This window comes from Pieris napi, chromosome 5 (assembly GCF_905475465.1).
Source record: "Pieris napi chromosome 5, ilPieNapi1.2, whole genome shotgun sequence".
In the NCBI taxonomy this organism is placed as follows: Eukaryota; Metazoa; Arthropoda; class Insecta; order Lepidoptera; family Pieridae; genus Pieris; species Pieris napi.
The window spans coordinates 8857309-8882100 of NC_062238.1; the positions used below are offsets into that span (position 1 = coordinate 8857309).

Consider the following 24792-nt stretch of genomic DNA (forward strand, 5'->3'; position numbering starts at 1 on the left):
TGTTTATGCAATAATTACCAATTATTATTTATTAACAATTAACTGTTTTATTTCTTGTTAATGTTACAGTAAATAAATAATAATAAAATATTTTTTTTTTATAAGTCTTTATCTTGTAATCAGTCAGCCAGACTTTGAGCGCTGTGTTGAGAGCTGTTAGGCGTTCAAAGCAAAATCTCCATCGAGATTGCTCCTCTTTATCAACCGTGTCTATCAAGACTTAGGATTTGTCGCCTTTTAAGCCTATTTATTAGGTCCGGTATGGTTAGTTGCGCGGTAAGCTTATTAGGATGCATTTCTAGCCTTTTTCTGTATTTCATACTCCAGGTCTTGATCTCCTCTTTGACAGTCCTGATTTTGTGCTCATGAATCTCCGATGTTTTTATAAACCACGGACAGTTGGATATTTGTTTCAAGATTTAATTTTGGACCCTCTGTATGATACTTATGTTAGAGTCACACGCCGAACCCCATAGTTGAATCCCGTAAGTACAAGTTGGTTTCAAGAGCATAACGTAGATGAGTAGCTTATTATCTATTGACAGTTTGTAATTTCTGCCAAGAAGCTAGTAGAGTCCTCTGTATTTCAGGTTGATTTCTTCTTTCTTCTTTCTTCTTCTGTATGTATTGTTTCCATACGAGTCTCCTATCAAGGTGTATGTATTCCCAAGTATTTTACACAGTTTTCTTGCGGGATTTGTTGATTGCACAGAGTTACTGGCGGACAGTTTTCTCTACGGAGAGTGAAGGTTACATGAACAGATATAGTCACACTAGTTCTTATTCTCTAGTTTGAAAGCCAGGTTTCAATTTCTTGCAATCAAGTCTATAGGAAGTCTGAAGCTTTGATTGGGCTATTACTACATGCCAATACAGCAGTATCGTCTGCGAATGTTGCTAATGTGACGTGTTCGCTTTGTGGTAAATCACTTCTCTCTCTTCTTTCTTAAGAATAGTGGTTGTCACTGTTAGTTTTACAGGAACATGGTTAGATGAGCTATCGAGGCATGACTCAACATTAAAGAAAAGTCGAGACAGCCCTATTGTGATGAAGAAGTCTAGAACGTCTGGCAGTCTGTTATGGTCTGTAGGCCAGTGTGTTGGTTCCGGAGTTGAGACAGTAGTCAAGAACTGTTTATCTACACTTTTCTTCAACTCCCTTCCACGTGTAGTTATTAATCTTAAGCCCCAGTGGGAATGCTTTGCATTCCAGTCTCCCCCAGCAATAAATCTGTATCCCAAACTTACAAAGTAGTCAGAAAAATGTGCTTCACTTATTTTATGATTCGGGGGACAATAAATTGATGATTTATTAAAGTCTCCATTTCTGTCACTGACTGCTACTGTGGTAGCCTGGATATGTTCGGTACAGTAGTTAGGTAACACATGGTCTAACAGTGGCTTTAATTATCACTGCTGTCCCGCCATGAGGATGATTTGTGGAATAGATCTTATATCCATTAATTCTTATCGAGCTGTTGGTCGTCATATGTGTCAAGATTGATCAAGATTTCCACTTCATCCATGTTGGGTGCCAAGCTATTGATGTTCCATGTAGCTATTTTTAGTGCAGTCATTTTGTTAACTTAGATACTATTAATGCAATGAGTTCAAGTAATGTACTCAATTGCTGTAATACAGTACAATCTTTTAGGATTGTTGTATAAACATTTGTTCTATGACTTTATAAGAGTCAGGTTGATGGATTGTATTATTTTGATGTACTTTAGATCTGGATGCATATGATTTGTGCCAATGTGCATTACTCTGCTCCTGTAGCGGTTCATTTTCCTCTTTATTCTGACTTGCAGATGTTTTATTATCAGTTTCTTCCTTATCTTTTTGAGATTTATACTCAAATTGCTTATGTTTACGTGGTAAGTGTTGCGGGGTTTTCCTTGATCGGATTTCCTAGTATACCTCACAGCCTTTATAATTTGCTGGGTCATAACACAACGCACATAAAGCAGGTGTATTGCGAACCACTTTTGTGCATTCCGAAGTTTAGTGCGGTCCAGCACACTTGACACAGCGATATGGCTTCATACAATAGTTTTTAGTATCTCCGAATTATGACATCTTTGGCATTGCACTATAGTGGACCTTTTTCTGGGTTTCTAGTATCCCTAGAAGCTCTATTATTAGGACCTTGAAGCAAATTTACAAAAAAGGTAGAAGTGGGTTTTTTGTCGGGACCGAATTTGGCATTCATTATCTTAACTCATATTGTGTTGCCACTCTCTTCAATAGTGAGGAACATGTATACTAACTTTTTTAGTATAGTAGTTTATTCTAAGAGTACATTGTCTTCACATATAATTATTTAACAAATGTAACAAAATATTGTAAACCAATTTTAAAAGAGTAAGTGTGAAGTTTCTTGCCCACTCTTTTCCACACGAAACTACCTTTTGGAAGGGGCAACTAGAATCTTCTTTGTATTTTTTTTTTGACGTTCAAAAGTGCCATTTTAGATGGTCTAATAGAAATAAATGATTTGACTTTTGACTTTTTTTAGCTTCTTTGATAGCAGTAGTAGGAGTAGTTTGGTGAAGATTTCTTATAAGGATCCTGTAGCGTTTTTGGTATTTTCTATAAAAGTGTGTCTTAGTCCATGTTCTCGTATAACAGTTATTACCTTCTTGTATAATATCTCCAGGTTCACTGATAAAACTTTAAGTTGGTTTCTGCTAATAATCTTTTAAGAGAAATTAGATCTTGTCTCTTCTTGTCTTTTGCATCTCTCGTCCCATATTCCGGCTGATCTATCGGAAGTCCGCTAAAGCTATTTGTTGTTTTTATTAATTCGGGAGAATATGTGGAGGATGATTTTCTTTTTTTTTGGATGGCATAACATGGGAACTCTTTGCCAGTCTGTTGGTTTTGATATGTTTGAGCACTGGGTGACTATTCCTAAATCTGATTGCTGCTCCAGCTGAGAGGAGCTTTCTTTGGTATGGGTGTTTGGTATGTTGCTCATAGACATTCTCTTTGCCTGGCCTTGGTAAATAATCCTGGGTGAAAGGCCTGCTGCACTAGTTTCTTTTTGTTTCCATAATCATTCCTGTCTTTGTGATATGAGATATGTCTCCCAGATTAAAGACATTTTTTATTATTATTTTCATTTTAATAATATAATATAAATATTAAATATTACAGTGGTGTTTTTGTATATTGTGAATTATTTTGAGTTACTTAAATTAGAATAATAATGGCAATAATTGTTTTTAGAGTTTATCCCATCTTGGGTTAGTGCCTTTTCCATTCGTTTCAATATTGCCAGGTTTTGGTTTGGTGCAGCCACACTATCCGGCCACTTTCGCCGCGGAATGCCAATGCTTATTTTCGTAATGTTCATCGTTATGCTAGTTATTTTGTCTATATTTACTGGCTCGTGTACTTTCTCAGTTGAGAGATTCTACCATTAATTGTTTGTCGTAAGCTGTTTCAAATAATAAAACTAAATTCTTGGTATATTTCGGTTGAAAGTAGAACATCACGTTGTAACAGCAGATTTTATAGTTTTGCTTAGTAAATTTTATTTGAAATACTTTTACTATGGTTTACAGCTGAAAACAAACTTGGTACATATTATTTATATTATGTTATGTCTCGGTGCAAAGTCCTCCAAAATGTATAAAATGATTATTTAAAACAACCTTGTATTACCACAGTAGGTATAGCTCTATTTACGAAATACAATAATTAATAATCAATTTAAAACCACGCGATATACAAGTAATTAACAGACAATCCTAATCTACATATAATTAATATTTATCGCGGCGTTAGCGAGGTTCCTAACTCAAAGTTGAACACGTACAGGTATAAAACATTAATTGCAGTTTGTACGATATTTGTTGATACGGCTACCATTGTTTTAAGCGAAATATCATCGCAAATGGACGTTTTATAATCAGACCGAATTTGTTCGTAATATAACATTGTCAAGACAAATGAAAGAAGATAATTGAATTATTTGAAAACTTTCGGATGGCAACACAGAATGTCATTGAATTTCTTAGGTTAGTATTGTCTTGATACTTCATGCAATTACTCATTTTTATTTCTATTATATATTTTTTCCGAATAATCAACAGGTATAATAGCCTAAACTTTTTTTTATTGATTTTTTGGATTCTGATTTTGATTATTCCGAATGAAATTGTGTTTTACATATAATAAAATTAAATATAGTTTTAGTTTTCCATGCAATGCTAGTCATTTTAAGTATCAATAGTAAATTTCATAGGAATACAGTTACTATCAATGTACAAATTAATGAAGTATAATCAAGTATCAAGTAAGTTTAATCCACAAAATATATCAAACTTTTAGGGATACTACACTATTTTTTTATTAATTTTCCGCGCTTTTTCGTTATCTAGTGTTGCCACGACTTTATATGGGTATTGGATCATGTCTCTTGTTTTTTTTATTAGTTCTTCTGTAAGTATACAGGTTTTGCATCACTGTACAGGTATAAACGAAAGAAAACACCATACTTGCCGATATTTGAACGCAGAACCTTAAGGTGTATTGTCAAACGTGTAAGTCACTAATCTAACATCGATTTGATATGTTGCACTAACCCCTTTGAGCTTCCATCCAATGGCGATTAAATTTTTACCAATTCTAGTTGGAGCTGTCGGAAGTTCAATCGGTAACACGAGTTTGCTGTACGATATATCCTCTTTAGTCTTCAAAAGCGCTAAGGAATACGCTAAATTTATGTAATTGTTGTTCGGGTGAACTTCTATTTTCTTTACGTGAACACTTAAAGCCTTTGAATCTGTTTTGTCAACTGTTCCCATGACAACAAGCAGGTCCTTCGGTTGTTTACTGGAAATAGTTATATTTGTTACACTTTACACTTCGTGCTATCTAGATATATCTATAAACGAGATATATATATATATATATATATATTCGAGAATAGTTCAGACTATTATTATTTAAAATTTGAAAGATTACAATTAGATGTATTTTGATTGTTTTTTTTTAAGTTTGAAATATTGTATTTTAGATGAGTGTACTGGAGACAACGTCTGTCGGGTCCTCTAGTTTATCTTAATAAATATAAATTACGCGTCACGTTGTTTGTCCGCTATGGACTCCTAAACTACTTAACCGATTTCAATCAAATTTGACTGACTTAAAATATGGGATACCTTACATAAATATATATAATATATAATTCTACTGTACGTGTATATGTCAATGTACTTCTCTTAAACGGCTGGACCGATTTAAAGTATTTTTTTGTATGTATTTCGGTGGAGCCCTGTATGATTTAGATTCACAAATCAGCCCGGCAGATGGCGTTGCAGTCGGTACTTTCATACTTTGTTTAATATCCTAATCGCTTGAAATATAATGCAGGACAACGTCTGTCGGGTACGCTAGTATTATTATAAATATTTACTTTAATACTATTGGTAAAAATTCTTACACCACTAAAATGCTACATTATCCCTGATTTAGGCATATTTCCAATTATGGCTAAACCGCTCGAAGCCGGCCACTTGTTGATAATTGTTGATAATAAAGATAGACTTCGCTTTTCTTCTATAATAATACTTTCTTATCGAATGTATTTTAATCAAGAAGAGTGCAATAAGAAATGTTTTTTTTATTTTTTCGTTATATTATTAGAGTAAATATAGTAAATGTGTCTCTGCGTACAACTTAGCAAATAGAAAATAATTTAAAAGCATGCCTAATAAAGGCATAAAGTGGAGATATACAGACCAATATAACTATTGCTTAGCTTAGCTTATTTAATTATGTTACAAATACATACTCATAAACATATTGCGGAGATGTCAAAACCCAATTGCCACGTAATATTGTACCGCTACAAATGTGATTGGCAGCCTCTCGGATAGACACTACATATGGAACCTTTTCCCTTGAAACATCTTTGGCCTCCACTAAAAACATTAACAAGAAATTTCAAACATCACGATTGTTTACAAATAACGATATTTAAATAATTTAATTAGATCGTATCCAGGGATGTGTGGACATGGTTTCTGACAATTTAATATCAAAAAATACTAAACACCCGTTTTGCATTTATTCCTATTAAAATTATATCACCATTTAGCATATAAAATAAATCTTTGGCGCTACAAACTTTATAGGTCTGGGCCTTTGATTTATGTATTTGTTTTTTGATTATTTGTCGATCTAATAGGCAAGTAGGTAATCAGCCACCTTTACACGCCGTCAACTTTTTGGGTCTAGGGCAAGCCGGTTTCCTCCCGATGTTTTCGTTCACCGTTCGAGCGAATGTTAATGCGTTCAATGTACTTAGAAAGAAAGCCCATTGGTGCACAGCCGGGAATCGAACCTACAACGTCAGGGATGAGAGTCGCAAGCTGAAAACAGTAGGCCAACACTGCTGCTGCATATAAAGACTATAATATTTTCTGATAATTTTTCATCTACCTGATTCTAAAACGAATTGACATCTTTAATAAACTGAACATGTTTTCACGTCGTCCAAGGAATGATATAATTAAAAAAGTGTATTTTATTCTAGAAGTTACATAATGATAAGTTTAATTAAAATTATCTTACCCAATATGGCTGCCAGCAAAGCAATAAATAGCACCGACGACTTCAACATTGTAAAACCAAACACCATTGTACGTATAGTACGAATGTTTTCAGCTTTTATAACAATAAAAAATATAAAAAAGAGGTTCAAATAATTACTATTTTAATTAAACAAAGGCAGGTAAAGTTGTATATAGATAATGTTCAAATAATAATAAACTTATTTAATTTTTAATACTTTACTTGTTTATTTTATTTTTCATCCTCATGTTTGACTCTTTCTGTCAAATTGGGTCTGCGCTATGATGGAAAGAGACATGGATAATTTAGTTAAAACCGGGCAATTAACGTAAATAGGGGGTTATGTTATTGATCAGCATATATTGCAACGCTACTGGCGTGTAAAATTTACATTCCATTTTATATTATTAGTAATCGAGACCAAGAATGAAGTAAGAAAGAGAGGGGAAGAGAAGAGGCGACGCGCTTGATGTCGTGTTTCAGGAGGTATTTCGTACTGTAATTGACTTCCGTATTACGCTAAAATCATTTAAAATAATGATTAAACTTCGAATGCTTGTTACCAAACAAAATTATCGCAAACACGACACCGATCTTTTGTGTAACATTTTCACACTCCGTACCTTGAATTTAACACGCTGCCATAAGACACGTGGATAGACTGATGAATTACCTATATAAAGATTTATCTATATAATATATGTATTTTTAAATAAATATGATATAAGTTAGTGTTATACGACTTTATGTAACCATCGAAACAATAGACGAAGATATTTATAGAAGTTAATTATTTTAATGTTAAGTATATTCGAAAAAAAACAGTAGATATGAAAAATTGAAGTCGTTTAAAAGGAATTTATTTGAAGCATATGAGTGATTACGTCATTTCTACATATATATATATTCGTAAATATTCCTTACTATCGTTAACTACATTTACTAAATAACATGCTCGACTGTAGATCATGATCCTGGATACGATTACAGAATGGATCTGAAAAGAAACTCCAATTATCTATCCAGCAAAAATTTTAACGTGTCGGATATAATCGTAATCTAAGGGTCAACTTGTTCGCATACAGTATTATTATTAAAACGGTATCACAAAATTAGTCAAAGTCAAGATATACCTGGATAATGTGGAGAATAAGGATTTTAATTGCAAACATCACAAAATTACAAGTTCTATAAAAGTTTACAAGTAGAAAAACGTTTGTTTGTGATATGCACAGAAAAGTCAGATATTTTTATGGCAGCGCGTAAAACCTTGGCCTCAGATTTCGATATTAGTTTCTTGATGAATTCAGTCTGAATTTATGCCTGATTTTCAGATCAACGGCCGGTTTTCTCACGACGCTTTCCCTCATCCAACGAGCATCAATTAAAATATAAAAAATGCAGTGGCGAGTTAAGTTCGCTGGTGTTTGTTGTATATGTTAAATGAAATACTTTGTTTGAAGGTGGGTAACAACCAATTTAAAATATGGGCTCATGTCGCTAACAAAAGGTAACATGGTTTATCTGAGGGTTTATAAATCTAAGTGACACACAATACAAGTGCAGTCGACGTTCTTGGACATCATCGGAAACGAGAAGTTTAAATTGCAATTTATGACTGTGTTTTTTTTAACCATACTAAAGGGCTCGTTTTGGCTTCAAGTGTATGATTGCCTACATTTTGTTTACGCTTCTACTTATTTACTAAAATATATATATGTAACTTAACTAATGTTAGGTTACATAACTCTATAAAGAAAATAATCTCTGATGCAAAAATAACCTGCTGCTGCTAATGAATAACTGTACTATTATAATAATTCTGATTTTGTTTTTACAGGATCTTTAGCCTCTTCATTCCTCCTTGATCCACCTTTTTTTTCAAAATGCACATATCAGTATAAAATATAAAAAAATCTACATAATAATAATAAATCACTAACGAATAATTTGCGTAAATAACAAATGGTAGATGTATTTATTATTCAAGGTTTCGTCGTCAAATAATGAAAAAAAAAACAAATGATGCTAATTTTAATTGTTTTATTGAATAAAATTATACATAATTTTGTATATCTTAATAATTGTCCTTTAACATTTCATTAATCCATGGTAATCCCTCGTAAACTCTTGCACATAATCCCGAGCGTTTTGATTCAGAAGGCTCGAACATTATTAGGATGACTCCCACAATAGTGTCCTCTTTAACTAGTGGCCCTCCGATGTCACTCTATATAAAAAAATATGTTAAATACGCATAAAATAAATAAAAGCAAAAAACGGATAAGATTGACTATTTTATATGAACCCAATAATCCTAAGTACGTTACCACGTTCTTTGAACAAGACCTTTGTCACATTTGGACATCTATCTGTCGTCAAGGAAGATGTCTATTAAGATTACTCTCATAAACTATTTCGTCATCATGTAGAGAAAAATCAGAATCAAGACTAAATGCTAAGTGTGTATGTACTCAGTGTGTATATTTCAGTATATTTGAATTATCGACTCAATCTGAGGATTATTTATTTTTAAGTCGTATAACTATTTTCTTTGGTTAAATAATTTTTATACGGAAAATCCAGCGACTATGGGATATTTTGTATTCTAACTAGCTCGAAAAAATTTACTGTGAATTTCCCATTCTACTGCTTTAAATGTTGAGTGTGTACTGTGTAATCAAAGGGCCACTTACGAAAAATTCTTCATCTGTATCAAATCCTTTGTTATCCTTAATGGCTAAAGCAGACTTATCAGGCGAATATTTATTACTTAGAGATGTTACATTTTTCACTTGTAAATTATTTGTTGGATTTTTATCCTGAAAAATTATTTTTATTTTATTTATTTTACTATACTTAATAACATAAATATAACGACTAAAATCTTTGACGCTATCAGCATATCGATATATTTTCGGAATGACAAACGGTTGTTCTTTCAATAAATAACAAGGAGCGTTTTTTTTAAGATTATTTTAAGTTACTTAAATTAGATGAATAATGGCAATAATTGTTTTAAGAGTTGATCCCATCTTGGGAAAGTGCCTTTTCCATTCGTTTCAATATTGTCAGGTTTTGGTTTGGTGCAGCCACACTATCTGCCCGCGTTACGAACGACAAAATCTGCCCACCTTCGCCGCGGTCTGCCAACGCTTCTTTTCGTAATATCCATCGTTATGCTGCACATATTCTATAACGTTCTATGGTATTTTTATAAGTAACATTTTGCAGTTTGTCATATTTTGTCATAGTTTGGTTATATTCACGTTGAAACTGACTTGTGTACTTGCTTAGTTGAGAGATTCTATCATTAATTATTGTTAGTCGTCAATAAAATTACATCAGCGAAAGTCAAAACTATTCGATGTGCAAGTAATTAGAAAATCCTTATCTAAAAATATAAATATAAAGTTATCAGATACATCCATATTAATCAGGTCATAAAATGCTTTTGCACGCATTGTGTGGATACGTTTCTGTATCATGTTCGAGTTAACTATAAACTTTTTGTTTTCTTTTATATTATTTTATATGTAGAGGAAATACGACGTTTTGTTTAAAATTTCATGATGTGGATAAAAAAGAAACAGCGATATGGCGTTTTGTTTAAATTTATACATACCATTTACCTACATGTGGAATTATGCCGATTTTGAATGAAATTATGTAATTGATGCAGCTTTTACTACAGGTAATGAGGCGTTTTGTCTCAAACTGTTGCCGATTCTAGTTGTAATTTTGCCTTGGCTTGATGATTCCATCAAAAAAATGGGTTAGGTAAAAAATGGAAAAAAGGCCTTTTGAAAAGTCACTCCTCATTTGAGCTTGCATACAACATTAATTTTTGCTTTTTCGCAGGATAAAAGTAGCAATACTCAGAAATGTGTAAGATCCGTCGTCAAATAAAGAAAAAAAATATAAGATGCTTTTTGTAATTTTAATTGTATTGATGAACAAAAATTATACATTTTTATTTCAATAATTGTCCTTTAACATTTTATTAATCCATTGTAATCCATCGTAAACTCTTGCACATAATCCCGAAGGTTTTGTTGGAGGCTCGAACATTATTTGGATGACTCCCACAATTTTATTGTCCTTGTTAACTAGTGGCCCTCCGATGTCACTCTAAAAGAAAATATTATTTTAGAAACGCAGTACACATAAGCAAAAACAGATAAAATTTACTATTTTATATGAACCCAATAATTCTAAGAACGTTGTTTAACAGGTTTTACAACGTTCTTGGAACATTTTAACACATCACCTTTGTCATATTTGGACACCTTGGTTGCTAATAGATAACTCTAATAACTTATTACGGTATCATGTAGAGAAAAATTCAGAGTAAGACTAAATCATAAGTGTGACTAGTCTTTGTCAAATTCAATATATTTGCTATACACGGGAAATCCTCTTAATCTCGACTCAATCTGAGGATTATGGCGTATATTTATTTTTTTAAGTCCTGTTACTATATTGTTTGATTAAATAATCAAACAACAAATCCAGCGACTATGGAAATTGAATTCAGCGCATTTTAATTGGCTGGAAAAAATTGCTGTGAAAGTCCCGTCCCATTTGTTTAAATGTTGAATGTATACTCAAAGGGCTACTTACGAAGTATTCTTCATCGGTATCAAATCCTTTGTTATTCTTAATGGGTAAAGTAGACTTATGAGGCGCATATTGAAGACATGTATAGTTGTCACATACGTAATTATCTAAAGATGTTACAATTTTCACTTGCAAATTATTTGTTGGTTTTTTATCCTGAAAAATAAAAAAAATTATATTAATTTTACTAGTATGAAGTGGTTGTTTTTATACAATAAATAACAATAAACTTTTTATTTCTTGTTAATGTTACAGTAAATAAATAATAATATAATAAGTATAAGTAATAAATGTTACAGTGGTATTTTTGTATATTGTGGATTATTTTAAGTTACTTAAATTAGATTAATAATGGCAAAAATTGTTTTTAGAGTTTATCCTATTTTGGGTAAGTGCCTTATCCATTCGTTTCAATATTTCCTGGTTTTAGTTTGGTGCAGCCACACTATATGCCCGCGTCATCAACGAGATCATCCGGCCACCTTCGCCGCGATCTGCCAAAGCTTCTTTTCGTAAGGTCCAACGTTTTGCTGCTCATATTATTACGAGTATATCGACGGCTCCGGAGAACAAAATGATAGCCGCTATTATCATAGTTTTATTATTATTGCAAATTTGAGATCCTGAGGTGCTAATACATTTTACCATTTTTTTTCAGATTTTTCTTTTGTTTATTTAAAAAGTTAGAAAAAGATATTATTTTATTCAACGATTTTTTTGGATGTAACAACATACGATAACATTGCTTTAGCAAAATATTTTTCATAATTACGCACAATATCAGCTTTTATCTTAATATTCTAGTAAATAATACCTACCGCGTCTATGACAAACGCACTTATGTGAAGAAAATATGAAGAAAAATTTACATTGAGCCAGAGAGAAGACATTATGCAGCAGTATTATAAATTAGGAGATCATGAGCGGCAATGGCAACAGTTGAGAAGGTCAAAAGAATCAAGTTAGATCGAAATAATAATCGCACCCAAACAGTCAAATACTATTTTGATTTACATAAAGAGAAAGTTCAAGTATGTAGGACCTTTTTTGCAAGCACTTTGTGTATCAAATCAGACAGTTCATACGGTACTGACTGGTCATGGCCAGAGTGAGGGCGATTCGATGCATTCTACTATACGTAGAACGTAAGCTGAAAAACCAAGTTGTGTATACTCCAGATCAAATGTACGCAATAATTACCCTGTGCCATAGTAAATGGCGAGAAATACATTATTAAAGAAATGTTACAAAGTGACTTCTACGACATAATAATAATTTTATTCATCAGACAAATACAGTCCATTGATTGATTAGGGAGTTAGTAGCAATAGTTTCTTAAGATTAGATTATCAAAAGAATTATTCGAGGACAAACACTGGGGTAAAGATGATGGAGGTAAGAAAATAAAGTGGTCTAAAATAATGGAAATCAATGTAACCAGTTCAGAACCATTCATCTTGCTGTTTAAATATGATTTTGACGCTGAGTATTCTAAGCTCAACGTGGAACGCCAACAGAGATCCAAACGGGGTGACACAGACATGCTTCCAATACACCCAATATTTAATGACAGTCCTGAATTAAAAATTGTATACACGGAGACTCTGCCAATACGTAAAGCCCTACATTCTGATCTCATAAGTCTTTGTAAAACAAATGACATACCAAGCTACTATCATGGTTTCTATGAATCTCTTAAATTTAATGATGAGGCAGAAGCACCAACTGATAACTGTGCTGATGAAGACTAATTTTTTTAAATATTGAGCAACTAATAAGAAGACTTTTTTTAAATTATAATATACTTTTGGATAGAAATTATTTAGATTTCGTTTATATTTTATTTGGAATATTAGGTTTTGTGATTTTGAATGTTTACTCGAAGATGCCACTTAATTATGAAGATTTGAGTATGGAGATAGATAGATTGATTATAGACTGATTTATTTGAGAGTGACTTTATGTTATGTTTGTTTGGTTATGTTTTGTTTTCTTGAAAAGTATTATTTTTGTCATCATCTTTGTTGGCTTTAAATGTTGGTCCCAAAATAAATAACAGTTGATTATAATTAAGTAGTTTATTTTAAATACGTCTAATTTACTCATATCGTAAATTCATTATGTGAATAATAACGCGAATAAGATGATAATATTAGATTATCGACATTGCTGGAGAGTTCCTATATCGTAGAATAACATGACAGGACTATATTATAATATTCGTATGAATGAAGTTTAATTGAGAATAAAATGATAAGTGCATGTTAGCAACACATGTTATTGTTTAATTTAGTCTAATGTTTTATTTCCTAAATATCTCAAGTTCAGTGGAATCTTTTAAAATTTCAACTGAGTATAGAGATAACACTAAAAATTAGCTATCATTTAAGCTAACTCCCAGGTTCCTACCTAGGACCCAAAAGAAGTAATCTTATTAAAACGGTTTTTTAATTTTCCTGTAAAGTTGTGATTTTGCATTTATCATTTTATTCTCCGGAGCCGTCGATATAACGTTATCTTGTATTTTTATAAGCAACTGTTTGCAGTTTGTCATATTCACTAGTTATTTTGTCTATATTAACGTTGAAACTGGCTCGTGTACTTTCTTAGTTGAGAGATTCTATCATTAATTGTTTGTCGTAAGCTGTTTCGAGTAATAAAACTAGATTCTTGGTATATTTCGGTTGAAAGTAGGGACATCACGTTGTAACAGCAGATTTTATATAGTCACATAGCAAATTTTATTTAAAATACTAACCTTGTATTACCACAGTAGGTATATCTCTATGTACGAAATACAATAATTAATAATCAATTTAAAAGCAATCGATAAGTAACTAAAAGACAATCCTAATCTACATATAATTAATATTTATCGCGGCGTTAGCGTGGTTCCATTCTTTTTTCGAATTGACAGGCAATAAAACATTTCTGTATTTGATGTTATTACCATAATGAAAAAACGGTCTGACGACTCTTGAAGGCACATTTAAGTTTTAGTGACATTCTAGAATACGGGCCTTCGACTTACTGGTTTTGCATCACTGTACAAGTATAATTTGTGCACATAGAAAAATATACCATAGTTGCCGATATTTGAACGCAGAACCTTAGGGTTGACTGTCAAACGTGTAATTCACTAATCTAACATCGATTTGAAATGTTGCACTAACCCCTTTGAGCTTCCATCCAAAGGCTAATAAATTTTCAGCAGGTATAGTTTCAGCTGTGGGAAGTTCAATCGGTAACACGAGTTTGCTGTACGATATATCCTCTTTAGTCTTCAAAAGCGCAAAGAAATACGCGAAATCCATGTAATCGTAGTTCGGGTGAACTTTTATTTTCTTTACGTGAACACTTAAAGCCTTTGAATCTGTTTTGTCAACTGTTCCCATGACAACAAGCAGGTCCTTCGGTTGTTTACTGGAAACAGTTAAGGTTATATTGAAATGTGCTAAACTAACCTTCGTATTTGAATAATCTTTGTAAAGCACATGAATAATAAATATAATTAAATTATAATATGATATTTATTATTTAATTCACTTCCCTTCACTTTATTTATAATGGCGACTATTTATTATTTAAGTTAATATTTAATCATTTCAGTGATATATGCCGTCAATGCCAAAGAAGTTTTAATTCAATCGCACGTAAAGGTTACACGCACACACTTTTGACGTGACAACGTCTTATTAATCGATGGAGCCGGCTGCACGCACGAAAAAACATGAATCATGCGGCGTTACCTCGCTCTGAGGCGTTCCATTTAAGGCTTGAAGTGCAAGCGAGAGCGCGAAGCGACAGAGAGGCACAATCGGACTCCGCGCTCTTCAGCGTTCGACATCTGTCTCTCTCCTACTTGAGTGAGCGATTAATGACGTTGTCACGTTCAACTATCGTCAGGAAACCGAATTTACAGACAACCGATTTTTTTTAATTTTTTGCTTTATATTATTGCAGTAAATATTTTAAATGTCTCTCTGCCTACAACTTAGCAAATAGAAAATAATGTTACAGCATGCCCAGGCATAAAGTGGAGATATACATACCAATATAGCTATGGCTTAGCTTAGCTTATTTAATTATGTTACAAATACATACTCATAAACAAATTGCGGAGATGTCAAAACCCAATTGCCACGTAATATTGTACCACTACAAATGTGATTGCCTGCCTCTTTGATAGACACTACATATGGAACCTTTTCCCTTGAAATATCTTTGGCCTCCACTAAAAAAAATTAACAAGAAATTTCAAAAATCACGATTGTTTTTTTAAAATAACGATATTGAAATAATCTATTTAGATCGTATCCAGGGATGTGTTGGATATGTTTTTTGACAATTTAATATAAAAAAATACAAAACATATATTAAAAGTCGAACTCTTCCTTAAATTAGATTAAACGAGAATCCCCTAAATTAAATTATAATAACCGTTTTGCATTACGTTTATCCCTATTAAAATTATATCACCATTTAATAGACCATAGAAATAAAAATAAATGTTCATAAAAAGAAAGCCCATTGGTGCACAGCCGGGAATCGAACCTACGACCTCAGGGCTGAGAGTCGCACCCTGAAAACACTAGGCCAACAATCAACATTGCTGCTGCATATATAGACTATAATATTTCCCGATATTTTTTCATCAAAGTGATTCGAAAACGAATTGACATCTTTAATAAACTGAACATGTTTTCACGTCGTCCAAGGAATGATATAATTAAAAAAGTATATTTTATTCTAGAAGTGACATAATGACAAGTAAAATTAAAATTATCTTACCCAAGATGGCTGCCAGCAACGCAATAAATAGCACCGACGACTTCAACATTGTAAAACCAAAAACCATAGTACGTATAGTACGAATGTTTTCAGCTTTTATAACAATAAAAATTATAAAAAAGAGGTTCAAATAATTATTATTTTAATTAAACAAAGGCAGATAAAGTCGTATATGGATAATGTTCAAATAATAATAAACTTATTTAATTTTTAATACTTTACTTGTTTATTTTATTTTTCATCCTCATGTTTTGACTCTTTCTGTCAAATTGTGTCTGCGCTATGATGGAAAGAGACAGATGGATACTTTAGTTAAAACCGGGCGATTAACGTAAATAGGGGGTTATGTTATTGATCAGCATATATTGCAATGCTACTGGCGTGCATAATTTACATTCCATTATATATTATTAGTAATCAAGACCAAGAATGAAGTAAGAAAGAGAGGAGGAGAGGAGAAGAGAAGAGGCGACGCGCTTGACGTCGTGTTTCAGGAGGTATTTCGTACTGTAATTGACTTCCGTATTACGCTAAAATCATTAAAAATAATGGTTATTAACTTCGAATGCTTGTTACCAAACAAAATTATCGCAAACACGACACCGATCTTTTGTGTAACATTTTCACACTCCGTACCTTGAATTTAACACGCTGTCGCAAGACGTCGATAGCCTGATGAATTACCTATATAAAGATTTATCTATATAATATATGTATTTTAAAATAAATATGATATCAGTTAGTGTTATATGACTTTATATAGGTAATCATCGAAACAATAGACGAAGATATATTTTATAGAAAATAATTATTTTAATGATAAGTATATTCGACAAAAAAACAGTAGGTATGAAATATTGAAGTCGTTTAAAAGGAATTTATTTGAAGCAAATGAGTGATTACGTCATTTCTACATATATATAATATATTCGTAAATATTCCTTACTATCGTTAACTACATTTACTAAATAACATACTCGACTGTAGATCATGATCCTGGATACGATTACAGAAAGGATCCGAAAAGAAACTCCAATTATCTATCCAGCAAAAAATTTGACGTGTCGGATATCATCGTAATCTAAGGGTCAACTTGTTCGCATACAGTATTATTATTAAAACGGTATCACAAAATTAGTCAAAGTCAAGATATACCTGTATGATGTGGAGAATAAGGATTTTAATTTGCAAACATCACAAAATTACAAGTTCTATAAAAGTTTACAAGTAGAAAAACGTTTGTTTGTGATATGCACAGACAAGTCAGATAATTTTTTGGTAGCGCGTAAAACCTCGCTCTCAGATTTCGATATTAGTTTCTGGATGACTTCAGTCTGAGTTTATGCCTGATTTTCAGATCAAAGGCCGGTTTTCTCACGACGTTTTTCCTCGTCCAACGACCATCAATTAAAATATAAATTAAATGCAGCGGCGAGTTTAGTTCACTGGTGTTTGCTGTATATGTAAGCTGGGTAACAACCAATTTAAAATATGGGCTTATATCTAACAAGTAGGTAGTCGAGAAGTGTCGCTATCAAAAGGTAACATGGTTTATCTGAGGGTTTATAAATCTAAGTGACACTTCAATACAAGTGCAGTCGACCTTCTTGGACATCATCGGAAACGAGAATATTAAATTGCAATTTATGAGTGTGGTTAAAAACTAAAGGGCTCGTTTTGGCTTCAAGTGTGCGATGATTGCCTACATTTTGTTTACGCTTCTCCTTATTTACTAAAATATATATATGTAACTTAACTAATGTTAGGTTACATAACTCTAGAAAATAATCTCTAATGCAAAAATAACCTTCTGCTGCTAATGAATAACTGTACTATTATAATAATTCTGATTTTGTTTTTACAGGATCTTTAGCCTCCTTATTCCTCCTTGATCCACCTTTTTTTCAAAATACACATATCAGTATACAATAAAAACAAAAACTACATAATAATAACAATAGAGATAATAACTCTACACCCTCACAATTTACGGCAACAATAACAAATGGTAGAGGTATTTATGTTTCAAGCTTTCAACAATGCAGCCGTTGTAATAATTTAACACCGACTCGACTTTCCGGACATTAGTAGTTGAATTTTTTGGACAAAGACGTGCCGGCTATTTCATGATGTTTCCCTTCACCATAGTAAAACCTTTGAATTACATAAAAATCACGGCTATTCATTAGCACAGCCGTGATTTGTACGACCGGAGGATTCACAATTCTCAGAAATGTGTTATGTTTCGTCGTCAAATAATGAATTTTGTAATTTTAATTGTTTTAATGTACAAAATTATACATAATTTTGTATATCTTAATAATTGTCTTTTAACATTTCATTAATCCATGGTAATCCCTCGTAAACTCTTGCACATAATCCCGAGCGTTTTGATTCAGAAGGCTCGAACATTATTAGGACGACTCCCACAATAGTGTCCTCTTTAACTAGTGGCCCTCCGATGTCACTCTATATAAAAAGTATGTTAAATACGCATAAAATACATAAAAGCAAAAAACAGATAAGATTGACTATTTTATATGAACTCAATAATTATAAGTACGTTACCACGTTCTTGGAACAAGACCTTTGTCACATTTGGACATCTATCTGTCGTCAAGGAAGATGTCTATTAAGATTACTCTCATAAACTATTTCGTCATCATGTAGAGAAAATTCAGAATCAAGACTAAATGCTAAGTGTGTACTCAGTTTGTCAATTTCAGTATATTTGAATTCAAATATACTGAAATTGCCACACTTTTACGATAATTATCGACTCAATCTGAGGGTTATTTATTTTTAAGTCCTGTAACTATTTTCATTGGCTATATGATTTTTATACGGCAAATCCAGCGACTATGGGATATTTTGTATTCTAACTGGCTCGAAAAAAATTACTGTGAATTTCCGTTCTATTGGTTTTAATGTTGAGTGTGTACTGTGTAGTCAAAGGTCCACTTACGAAAAATTCTTCATCTGTATCAAATCCTTTGTTATCCTTAATGGCTAAAGCAGACTTATCAGGCGAATATTTATTACTTAGAGATGTTACATTTTTCACTTGTAAATTATTTGTTGGATTTTTATCCTGAAAAATTATTTTTATTTTATTTATTTTACTATAATTAATAACATAAATATAACGACTAAAATCTTTGACGCTATCAGCATATCGATATATTTTCGGAATGACAAACGGTTGTTCTTTCAATAAATAACAAGGAGCGTTTTTTTTAAAGATTATTTTAAGTTACTTAAATTAGATGAATAATGGCAATAATTGTTTTAAGAGTTGATCCCATCTTGGGAAAGTGCCTTTTCCATTCGTTTCAATATTGTCAGGTTTTGGTTTGGTGCAGCCACACTATCTGCCCGCGTCACGAACGAGAAAATCTGCCCACCTTCGCCGCGGTCTGCCAACGCTTCTTCTCGTAATATCCATCGTTATGCTGCACATATTTTATAACGTTCTATGGTATTTTTATAAGTAACTTTTTGCAGTTTGTCATATTTTGTCATAGTTTGGTTATTCACGTTGAAACTGACTTGTGTACTTGCTTAGTTGAGAGATTCTATCTATTTCTGTATCATGTTCGAGTTAACTATAAACTTTTTGTTTTCTTTTATATTATTTTATATGTAGAGGAAATACGACGTTTTGTTTAAAATTTCATGATGTGGATAAAAAAGAAACAGCGATATGGCGTTTTGTTTAAAATTATACATACCATTTACCTACATGTGGAATTATGCCGATTTTGAATGAAATTATGTAATTGATGCAGCTTTTACTACAGGTAATGAGGCGTTTTGTCTCAAACTGTTGCCGATTCTAGTTGTAATTTTGCCTTGGCTTGATGATTCCATCAAAAAAATGGGTTAGGTAAAAAATGGAAAAAAGGCCTTTTGAAAAGTCACTCCTCATTTGAGCTTGCATACAACATTAATTTTTGCTTTTTCGCAGGATAAAAGTCGCAATACTCAAAAATGTGTAAGATCCGTCGTCAAATAAAGAAAAAAAATATAAGATGCTTTTTGTAATTTTAATTGTCTTGATGAACAAAAGTTATACATTTTTATTTCAATAATTGTCCTTTAACATTTTATTAATCCATTGTAATCCATCGTAAACTCTTGCACATAACCCCGAAGGTTTTGTTGGAGGCTCGAACATTATTTGGATGACTCCCACAATTTTATTGTCCTTGTTAACTAATGGCCCTCCGATGTCACTCTAAAAGAAAATATTATGTTAGAAACGCAGTACACATAAGCAAAAACAGATAAAATTTACTATTTTATATGAACCCAATAATTCTAAGAACGTTGTTTAACAGGTTTTACAACGTTCTTGGAACATTTTAATACATCACCTTTGTCATATTTGGACACCTTGGTTGCTAATAGATAACTCTAATAACTTATTACGGTATCATGTAGAGAAAAATTCAGAGTAAGACAAAATCATAAGTGTGACTTGTGTTTGTCAAATTCAATATATTTGCTATACACGGGAAATCCTCTTAATCTCGACTCAATCTGAGGATTATGGCGTATATTTATTTTTTTAAGTCCTGTTACTATATTGTTTGATTAAATAATCAAACAACAAATCCAGCGACTATGGAAATTGAATTCAGCGCATTTTAATTGGCTGGAAAAAATTGCTGTGAAAGTCCCGTCCCATTTGTTTAAATGTTGAATGTATACTCAAAGGGCTACTTACGAAGTATTCTTCATCGGTATCAAATCCTTCGTTATTGTTAATAGCTAAAGCAGACTCATGAGGCGAAATTTTTGTACTTAGAGATGTTACATTTTTCACTTGTAATTTATTTGTTGGTTTTTTATCCTGAAAAATAAACATTTTTATATTAATTTTACTAGTATGAAGCGGTTGTTTTTATGCAATAATTACCAATTATTATTTATTAACAATTAACTTTTTTATTTCTTGTTAATGTTACAGTAAATAAATAATAATATAAAAATAAAAAGTATAAGTCTTTATCTTGTAATCAGTCAGCTAGACTATGAGCAGATGTGTTGAGAGCTGTTAGGCGTTCAAAGCAAAATCTCCATCGAGATTGCTCCTCTTTTTCTACCGTGTCTATCAAGACTTAGGATTTGTCGCCTTTTAAGCCTATTTATTAGGTCCGGTATGGTTATCTTTTGGTTGTAAGTAGAGACATCACGTTGTAACAGCAGATTTTATAGTGTCGCTTAGTAAATTTTATTTGAAATACTTTTACTATGGTTTACAGCTGGAAACATTATTTTGGTATTATATTTATTATTAAACTTGGTACATATTATTTATATTATGTTACGTCTCGGTGCAAAGTCCTTCAAAATGTATAAAATGATTATTTAAAACAACCTTGTATTACCACAGTAGGTATAGCTCTATTTACGAAATACAATAATTAATAATCAATTTAAAACCACGCGATATACAAGTAATTAACAGACAATCCTAATCTACATATAATTAATATTTATCGCGGCGTTAGCGTGGTTCCTAACTCAAATTTGAACACGTACAGCCCTGCGATTCTGTAACTCACTTTCGAACTCACACAGCGGTTTCCGCATCGGCGGTCGCTCTCAAATCAGTCGTGAAGCAGTCATTTTATGATTTGGCATTCTGATAAACAATAAACTACAATTTCCCACCTTTTCAGAATGCCAAATCATAAAATGACTGCTTCACGACTGATTTGAGAGCGACCGCCGATGCGAAAACCGCTGTGTGAGTTCGAAAAGTGAGTTACAGAATCGCAGGGCTGGTATAAAACATAAATTGCAGTTTGTACGATATTTGTTGATACGGCTACCATTGTTTTAAGCGAAATATCATCGCAAATGGACGTTTTATAATCAGACCGAATTTGTTCGTGATATAACATTGTCAAGACAAATATGACATGGCATGTTAGTTGCCGAAGACCGATACTCCTTACTACGTCTTGCCCACACAAAATGGTGTATCAAGCCCCTTTGCGGTTACGGTAGAGTCTGGCTAATGAAAGAAGATAATTGAATTATTTGAAAACTTTCGGATGGCAACACAGAATGTCATTGAATTTCTTAGGTTAGTATTGTCTTGATACTTCATGCAATTACTCATTTTTATTTCTATTATATATTTTTTCCGAATAGTCAACAGGTATAATAGCCTAAACTTTGTTTTATTGATTTTTTGGATTCTGATTTAGATTATTACGTATGAAATTGTGTTTTAAATTTGTTGTAAATTTCACAGAAATACAGTTACTATCAATTTACAAAATAATAAAGTATAATCAAGTATCAAGTAAGTTTAATCCACAAAATATATCAAACTTTTAGGGATACTACACTATTTTTTATTAATTTTCCGCGCTTTTTCGTTATCTAGTGTTGCCACGACTTTATATGGGTATTGGATCATATCTCTTGTTTTTTTTTCTGTAAGTATAAAGGTTTTGCATCACTGTACAGGTAGGTATAAACGAAAGAAAACACCATACTTGCCGATATTTGAACGCAGAACCTTAAGGTGTATTGTCAAACGTGTAAGTCACTAATCTAACATCGATTTGATATGTTGCACTAACCCCTTTGAGCTTCCATCCAATGGCGATTAAATTTTTACCAATTCTAGTTGGAGCTGTCGGAAGTTCAATCGGTAACACGAGCTTGCTGTACGGTATATCCTCTTTAGTCTTCAAAAGCGCTAAGGAATACGCTAAATTTATGTAATTGTTGTTCGGGTGAACTTCTATTTTCTTTACGTGAACACTTAAAGCCTTTGAATCTGTTTTGTCAACTGTTCCCATGACAACAAGCAGGTCCTTCGGTTGTTTACTGGAAATAGTTATATTTGTTACACTTTACACTTCGTGCTATCTAGATATATCTATAAAAGAGAGATATATATATATATATTCGAGAATAGTTCAGACTATTATTAATTAAAATTTGAAAGATTACAATTAGATGTATTTTGATTGTTTTTTTTTCAGTTTGAAATATTGTATTTTAGATGTGTGTACTGGAGACAACGTCTGTCGGGTCCTCTAGTTTATCTTAATAAATATAAATTACGCGTCACGTTGTTTGTCCGCTATGGACTCCTAAACTACTTAACCGATTTCAATCAAATTTGACTGACTTAAAATATGGGATACCTTACATAAATATATATATATAATTCTACTGTACGTGAATATGTCAATGTACTTCTCTTAAACGGCTGGACCGATTTAAAGTATTTTTTTGTATGTATTTCGGTGGAGCCCTGTATGATTTAGATTCACAAATCAGCCCGGCAGATGGCGTTGCAGTCGGTACTTTCATACTTTGTTTAATATCCTAATCGCTTGAAATATAATGCAGGACAACGTCTGTCGGGTACGCTAGTATTATTATAAATATTTACTTTAATACTATTGGTAAAAATTCTTACACCACTAAAATGCTACATTATCCCTGATTTAGGCATATTTCCAATTATGGCTAAACCGCTCGAAGCCGGCCACTTGTTGATAATTGTTGATAATAAAGATAGACTTCGCTTTTCTTCTATAATAATACTTTCTTATCAGATGTATTTTAATCAAGAAGAGTGTAAAAAGAAATGTTTTTTTATTTTTTCGTTATATTATTAGAGTAAATATTATAGTTCACTATATTAAGATCTCACTGCGTACAACTTAACAAATAGGAAAAAATGTTAAAGCATGCCTAGGCATATAAGTGGAGATATACATACCAATATAACTATTGCTTAGCTTAGCTTATTTAATTATGTTACAAATACATACTCATAAACAAATTGCGGAGATGTCAAAACCCAATTGCCACGTAATATTGTACCGCTACAAATGTGATTGGCAGCCTCTCGGATAGACACTACATATGGAACCTTTTCCCTTGAAACATCTTTGGCCTCCACTAAAAACATTAACAAGAAATTTCAAACATCACGATTGTTTACAAATAACGATATTTAAATAATTTAATTAGATCGTATCCAGGGATGTGTGGACATGGTTTCTGACAATTTAATATCAAAAAATACTAAACACCCGTTTTGCATTATGTTTATTCCTATTAAAATTATATCACCCGCCTTTGATTTATGTATTTGTTTTTTTATTATTTGTCGATCTAATAGGCAAGTAGGTGATGAGCCACCTTTACACGCCGTCAACTTTTTGGGTCTAGGGCAAGCCGGTTTCCTCCCGATGTTTTCGTTCACCATTCGAGCGAATGTTAATGCGTTCAATGTACTTTGAAAGAAAGCCCATTGGTGCACAGCCTGGAATCGAACCTACAACGTCAGGGATGAGAGTCGCAAGCTGAGAGGCCAACACTGCTGCTGCATATATAGACTATAATATTTTCTGATAATTTTTCATCTACCTGATTCTAAAACGAATTGACATCTTTAATAAACTGAACATGTTTTCACGTCGTCCAAGGAATGATATAATTAAAAAAGTGTATTTTATTCTAGAAGTTACATAATGATAAGTTTAATTAAAATTATCTTACCCAATATGGCTGCCAGCAAAGCAATAAATAGCACCGACGACTTCAACATTGTAAAACAAAACACCATTGTACGTATAGTACGAATGTTTTCAGCTTTTATAACAATAAAAATTATAAAAAAGAGGTTCAAATAATTACTATTTTAATTAAACAAAGGCAGGTAAAGTTGTATATAGATAATGTTCAAATATTAATAAACTTATTTAATTTTTAATACTTTACTTGTTTATTTTATTTTTCATCCTCATGTTT

At 32.2% G+C, this 24792-nt stretch overlaps 3 protein-coding genes and 1 long non-coding RNA gene across 9 annotated transcripts in view; all 4 read right to left on the reverse strand.

Moving 5' to 3' along the window:
* The window catches only part of LOC125049426 (trypsin-4-like), a 42317-nt gene extending 26262 nt beyond the window's left edge, over positions 1-16055 (reverse strand). For 2 of the 6 annotated variants that reach the window (XM_047648711.1, XM_047648712.1), the window contains exons 1-3: positions 6586-6680; positions 5804-5933; positions 4593-4842 (exon numbers count right to left, since the gene is read on the reverse strand). In XM_047648711.1, coding sequence (XP_047504667.1) covers positions 4593-4842; positions 5804-5933; positions 6586-6652 — 447 coding nt within the window. In that variant the 5' untranslated portion in view covers positions 6653-6680. Of the gene's footprint in view, positions 1-4592; positions 4843-5803; positions 5934-6585; positions 6681-10506; positions 10717-11208; positions 11362-14378; positions 14629-15309; positions 15440-15996 lie in introns of those variants that run through there. The other 4 variants (XM_047648708.1, XM_047648705.1, XM_047648710.1 and 1 more) reach the window with 3 other exon arrangements.
* LOC125049433 lies at positions 8612-9414 on the reverse strand. The gene is made up of 2 exons (XR_007117005.1): positions 9282-9414; positions 8612-8815 (listed from the first exon to the last, which is right to left on the reverse strand). It is a non-coding gene; the product is annotated as an uncharacterized LOC125049433 (long non-coding RNA).
* Positions 16056-18272: 2217 nt separating the features above from the next.
* LOC125049431 (trypsin-3-like) overlaps positions 18273-24792 on the reverse strand; it is a 102105-nt gene continuing 95585 nt past the window's right edge. Inside the window, exons 4-5 of the mRNA XM_047648720.1 lie at positions 18962-19087; positions 18273-18465 (exon numbers count right to left, since the gene is read on the reverse strand). Of these exons, the coding sequence (XP_047504676.1) occupies positions 18313-18465; positions 18962-19087 (279 nt within the window). The 3' untranslated portion in view covers positions 18273-18312. The remainder of the gene's footprint in view (positions 18466-18961; positions 19088-24792) is intronic.
* On the reverse strand, positions 20024-24660 carry LOC125049430 (trypsin-4-like). The gene is made up of 5 exons (XM_047648718.1): positions 24541-24660; positions 23808-23937; positions 22599-22848; positions 20726-20851; positions 20024-20233 (listed from the first exon to the last, which is right to left on the reverse strand). The coding sequence occupies exons 1-5, from the start codon at positions 24605-24607 to the stop codon at positions 20081-20083; spliced, it is 726 nt and encodes a 241-aa protein (XP_047504674.1). The 5' UTR covers positions 24608-24660; the 3' UTR covers positions 20024-20080.